The 6,091-nt window shown below is 37.7% G+C and overlaps 1 protein-coding gene across 1 annotated transcript; it reads right to left on the bottom strand.

Annotated features, from left to right (window-relative positions):
* Positions 1-309: 309 nt before the first annotated feature.
* LOC131657763 (uncharacterized) lies at positions 310-2,177 on the bottom strand. Its single transcript, XM_058927125.1, has 4 exons — positions 2,043-2,177; positions 1,915-1,973; positions 1,093-1,515; positions 310-991 (listed from the first exon to the last, which is right to left on the bottom strand). The coding sequence occupies exons 1-4, from the start codon at positions 2,175-2,177 to the stop codon at positions 310-312; spliced, it is 1,299 nt and encodes a 432-aa protein (XP_058783108.1).
* Between the last annotated feature and the right edge of the window lie 3,914 nt (positions 2,178-6,091).

Genomic DNA, 6,091 nt, shown 5'->3' with positions numbered 1-6,091 from the left:
CAACATATATATGTGAAGAATGTCTAAAATTTTAGCAAGATAGGAGCAGTTTTAATAAATCTGTATGAAGCAAGGTCAATTGCATAATTGGTATCAATTTTCAATAGAATTTTGCAAAAGAAAGTTACATTGAAGGTGGCATTTTTAAGCCTTAGTCATTGTACACAAAAGGTGGTAGTTAAAAGCCTTAGTCATTGTACACAAAAGGTGGCATTATAAGCCAATGTCAACACAGCACAAAAAAAAGACAGTTAAAACCTAGTACACAAAAGAGACATTAATTCACAGCACAAAAGTGGCAGTTAAAACTTAGGGCTGACTTGCAACTTGCTTTTTGGGACCCTTTTGAAGTCTCTTTTTCTTTTTGGGTGGTTGCTGAGATGAGCTTGCAGTTGGTGTAGCAGAAGAAACAGTTGTTGTTGTTGGTGCAGCAGAAGAAACAGTTGTTGTTGGTGCACCAGAAGAAACATTTGTTGTTGGTTGTTGGCTTGATGGAGCAGTGGTCTCATTTTGTTGGCTTGATGGAGCAGTAGTAGTAGTCACAGTTGGTGGCAACTTGCAAGTGGCCTTATTGTGGCCATCCTTATTGCACCTACTACACTTGATACCAAACTTTGCCCTTTTAAGCTGTGTTGCACTTCTTACTTGTTCCCCAGCCTCTTTGTTCCTTTTCTTTTTGGGTCTACCAGGTTGTCTTTTTATAGGAGGTGGTTGTAGGTCAACAGCATCTGTCTTGGTCCAAAGAGTAGCTCCATTGGCCGGATGTATCACAGGAGTATAGCATGCTTCATAGCACTCCTTTTTGTAATAATCAGGAACAAAATCATCTACTTCTAATCGTTGATCCTTCAAACATGCATATGCATGACAGCATGGTAGCCCAGTCAGCATCCATATTCTACATGAACATTCATGCTTTGACAGATTCACAGAATACTTTTCTTCTATGATTGTTATGTGCCTAACCTCATATTCTACCTCACCTGCACGCCTGTTACAAATAAAGGAATACAATACATAAGAGTTACTTCATGCATCAGGTCACAATTAATCTACTTCATGTATCAGGTCAGAGTTAAGAAAGAAAATTACCTAACCATCCAATAGTTAGTCAGTTGAGATTGTTTTGCCAACTGCTTTCTGATATTGGGCAGAATAGTATCATTATATTTTGCAATCCTTTTCCTGTTAGACTCCCATCTCATCATCAGATACACCCTAATCTCTTCAAGCATAGTCACAATGGGCTTGGCTCTTGCAGTTACAAAGACAGAGTTAAATGCTTCAGACATATTATTCACCAAAGTGTCACATTTTAGACCACTTTTAAACATTGATTTACTCCAGAACCTAGGTGGGATCTTCCAAATGTGATTAAAGGCATCCTTATTCTCATCTTTAATCTGTCTCATAATTTTCTCCCAAGCATTTGGATGACTTGCATAGGCAGCCTTCCACATCAACTCCTTTAATTTGACACCAGGAAACTTCTTCTTGAAATTGCTATATAAGTGCCTACTCAACCAAATATATTTGTACACAAACAGAATAACTACACAATCAGAATATATAGGTGCCTACTCACACAATCAGAATAACTACACAATCAGAATAACTACCTAATCAGAATAACAACCAATCAAAATAAATGTTTACGTAACACAAATATGTTTATAGAACAACTACCTAGCCAGAATAACTACCTAGCCAGAATAACTACCTAGCCAGAATAACTACACAATCAGAATAACTACCTAATCAGAATAACAACCAATTAGAATAAATATTTACCTAACACAATCAGAATAACTACCTAGCCAGAATTAGTGTTTACAGAACAAGGAATATGTTTATTAACTACCTGAATATGATGACAATCAGAATTAGTGTTTACAGAACAAGGAATATGTTTACCTAACACAAAACCTTTGATCAACTCCTGGTAGCAACTCTTCAAGTGCGGGTAACAAACCCTGTATCAAACTCATATAGGTTAGAGCATGTAACAATCTAAATAAGAGAATAAAAGTATTAGTACTAACCTTCTGTTGATCACTTATAAATGTGTATGTCTTGCATATTCTGACACCTCCCAAATCAGTTGTTAATAATTCCAAGAACCAGCTCCAAGATTCTTTGGTTTCTCCCTCAACTACAGCATATGCTATGGGCAGCATTTGATCATTAGTGTAACACCCCTCTAATACCCCACGGCAATTAACAAAATTAAATCAGAGTAAACATGCAAAGGGTGTCACAATTCAAAAATAAAAGAAAACATACGTTCGGCATATGTCATGCATTCACTGAAACATCTGAATTATAACTCATTAGATAAAAATCATGTTTACACAGCGGAATTAAATCATCAAGTCAACATTACATTGTTAATGTATCAGACTTCAAATAAAATAAACAATAGAGTTATAATCGAAACTCAAAACATCGCGTTCCCAGTGTTACATCTATCAGAGCATGACACCGACAAAACAACTAGACCGACTTATGAGCTAATCCTCACCAAGTCGAAAGCAGCTATCCTCAATCTGAAAATGTCAACAGTAAGGGTGAGTCTCATTCTCAATTAATCAATGTTATGCATTCATAAGCAACAAAACATCATAATATATCATTCACCCAATTTGTCATATATTCAGATTCACATCTATTATTCGTCAATTCACACAATAATAGATTACAACACAAACACAGAAATCCATACAATCATGTTATGACAAAATGCATATGACACAACTGACACTATGCATGTGGTACCAAAATTCGTGAATCATATTCACAGGACTTCTCTCTGCGATACTGCCCTTCAAGTCGCTCACACCCCACATGGGCACACGACTAACCTCATCGCTCACACCCCCATGGGCACACGATGACCGCTTACTAATCTCCGCACAATGGGAATTAGCCACCAACGATCCACTCATCAACGGGATCCAATGTAAATGATTTACGAATGAATGCACACATATCACATACTTATATCATCACCGATCCGATGCTTAACATCGTCTCATTTCATCTCACCAATATCATCACAAACAAGTATGTACATGTCCAAGCATCATTCAATCATTCACATACATTCACCACAATCAACATATTAATATTAACAGCATATTAATATTCACAAATCATCAATCATCATCATATAATTCTCAACAATCATCACATCGTAATGTTTTCAAAACAACATCTCATATTGTCACATTTCATCATACATGTCAACAATACATCATCCAATTAAGCAAATCGTCACATGATTAATATTTCAACATAACATGTATTTAACACATCTCATCACATATATGTACAATACATCATTCACCAAGAAATAAAATCATATTTAAAAATAATTGGATTCACACCTCATTCCATCGTTTAAACACGTAGGCTATCTCATAAGATTCATCGTACTCGAAACGACACTAAAAACAGACCTGCGGTTCGAAAGTTACACATCATCTAACTTTCCCAAGAAATAACTATCGCTACAGCACGCGGCGCAACCAAAGTTCGCGACGCGACCTGAACCACACAAACACGTTCACGGCGCCAACTCATGCACGCGGCGCGATACGAGAAAACAAGTACGCCTTCGCGGCGCCAACACATGGACGCGGCGCGACCTGAGCGTATCACAACTTCCTGGTTTTCTGCCCAACGGCTCGCGGCGCAAACAGAGGTTCGCGGCGCGGCCTGGCGATTTTGCAGAATTACGGGTCTGCATTCAGAATCTGCGATTTCACATCCTTTTCACCCAAAAACGATTCCAGACATCGCAGACAGACATATAATCATCGAATTTCTCATCACACATCATTATACATCAAAACAACACACCAATAACCAACAATCTATACAAATTCATCAATTATCCCAAATCATAACATACCTAACAATATCAAATCCCAATATACCCAATCGAATCGAATCATACGTTAATCCATCCTATTACCCATAATCACATAATAGAAATTAACCGGAAGAGTCCCCCTTACCTTAGCCAAGAGTTCTTGATTGGTCTCTCCCTCCATTGCTCCTCTTTCACGTTCTTCGTGTTCCAAACTCTTTTCACATTCCTCTCTCTTATTCTCAATTCCTTATTATTTTATAAAATAACCTTTTAATTAGAATAGAGCCTTTACTAACATAACACCCCCTCATTCCTTAACATTACACATGGCCCAACACCATAACCATCCTTTCCCAATTAATATCCCAAAACCACAAATAATTCTAATTATTAATTAAATTTCCATTTAAATTAAAAATTAAAATATACGGGTGTTACAATTAGGATCCCTCCCAATTGCTGCAAGGATTTGTCCCCCATAGTAGCCTTTCAAAAAACATCCATCCAAACCTATAATAGGTCTACACTTGAAGAAACTGTCCTTGCAAGCTTTGAAGCAGATATACATCCTTTGGAAGTGTGGATTCAAAGGCCTATCAATATTCTCAGTGTTGTCCCATCCACCTTGACTTGGTTGGCAAGGTTGACTACTAATAACCACAGTTGAACCAGGGTTGGACCTTAAAAGCTCATGTCCATAATCATGGATTCTTGTATATTGATCCCTAAAAGAACCATCTACAATGTCAACTGCAATTGACTTAGCTCTGTATGCAAGTGTCTTATTGATCCCTACATTCCACTTTTGTTTTGTTTTCTCCATGATATCCCTCAGCTTCAAGTCAGGATTCTCTCTCACAGTACTGGTAATCTTTTTGCCCAACCATTTGGAATTCAAAAACCTAACCTTATAGTCTCTGCTACATGTGTGATTGTCAACAATCTTTCTCAGCTGCCATGTCTTTTTGTCTGCTAATCTTGCACAATATGACTCCCATGGACATCCTTGCTTACATATGACTCTCATTCTCTTCCTATCATTTTTCTTAAATTGGAGATTTCTACCTGAGTGTATGGCATAAGTTCTAATTCCTTCTTTAAAGTCTTCACTAGAAGCAAAATAAGTCCCTAATTCCCATTTGTAATCATCCATTTTTTTGGGAAGTTTGAAAGTTGGAAAATCATCTCTTATAACCTCATCATCTTCACTATCATAGTCAAGTGGCAACTCATCAGTATCATACTCCTCAGAATCACTCAAACCTCTAAAGTTCTGTTTATTAACCTCAGCTTCACAATCATCATCAAATAAACCATTGCCTTCAACTTCCTCTTCCACCACCTTTTGTTTTCTTGGTCTTCCAACCTTGGGTTTCTTGGCACCTTTGTCCTTCTCCTCAGATTCCTTGTTACTATTTAGTCCTTCTGTATCATTGTGGTTACCAACTAGTCCCTCAGCTATTTGGTCAAATTCAACAGCCTCAGTGGTCCCATCTAAAGTGATATCCACTATAGCATCAACAGACACAATGTCCCCCTCAAAGTTAACATTCTCATTTGAGTTCCCAGTGGTCCCATCCTTATTAAATTCCCCAAAAGGATCTTCTTGGTTGGCTGATTCTTCTACACCAGTGGGCCCTCCTTCATCAACATTGTCACCTAGGTTATTCAAGTCTTCAATGGTCCCCAACTCATCAAAAGTTCCTACTATAGCAGCATTATTCAATTCATCCACATCCTCATTAATTACTTCTGCTTCTGCTTCAACTGGATGCATGACATATAGATGCACATTCCCATTAATCAATGCAATAACTTTCATTTTAGTTATTCCTGTGTCGTCATTCAACATCACTAACTCATTGTCATCCATTGCATCGTAATACCACAAACTATCTACTTTTGGGTACCCTAGTTCTTTTAAACTATCCATAACCTCGAAATAGCTCCAATAATCCGGGTCAACCCCCCAAATCTCCTCTAACCCATCATAACCTAACCTATTGAACTCAGTAAACACACCCCCATGATGTACGACACACTCAAACCGATCACTCATGACCTAATCACAACGAATAAGGAATACGTGAGACTACGGAGAAGACAGCAAGCTAATAACGACAATTATGAAAACGAAATTGTCATACCCCAAAATTTGCCCATCTCATTTCACCTTTCAAATGCTCAAAAGATCTCCAATTGCTCAAGCTACCTATC

This window comes from Vicia villosa, linkage group LG3 (genome assembly GCF_029867415.1).
Source record: "Vicia villosa cultivar HV-30 ecotype Madison, WI linkage group LG3, Vvil1.0, whole genome shotgun sequence".
In the NCBI taxonomy this organism is placed as follows: domain Eukaryota; kingdom Viridiplantae; phylum Streptophyta; class Magnoliopsida; order Fabales; family Fabaceae; genus Vicia; species Vicia villosa.
This window is presented reverse-complemented; position numbering and strand designations above follow the sequence as displayed.

Excerpts from the sequence above, each read along its gene's own strand:
- LOC131657763 (XM_058927125.1), bottom strand. The coding sequence starts at position 2,177 with ATGCTGCCCATAGCATATGCTGTAGTTGAGGGAGAAACCAAAGAATCT. Across the intron at positions 1,974-2,042 it reads TTATAAGTGATCAACAGAAG|GGTTTGTTACCCGCACTTGA; the intron begins GTTAGTACTAAT and ends AGTTTGATACAG. Across the intron at positions 1,516-1,914 it reads GATCAAAGGTTTTGTGTTAG|GCACTTATATAGCAATTTCA; the intron begins GTAAACATATTC and ends TTGGTTGAGTAG.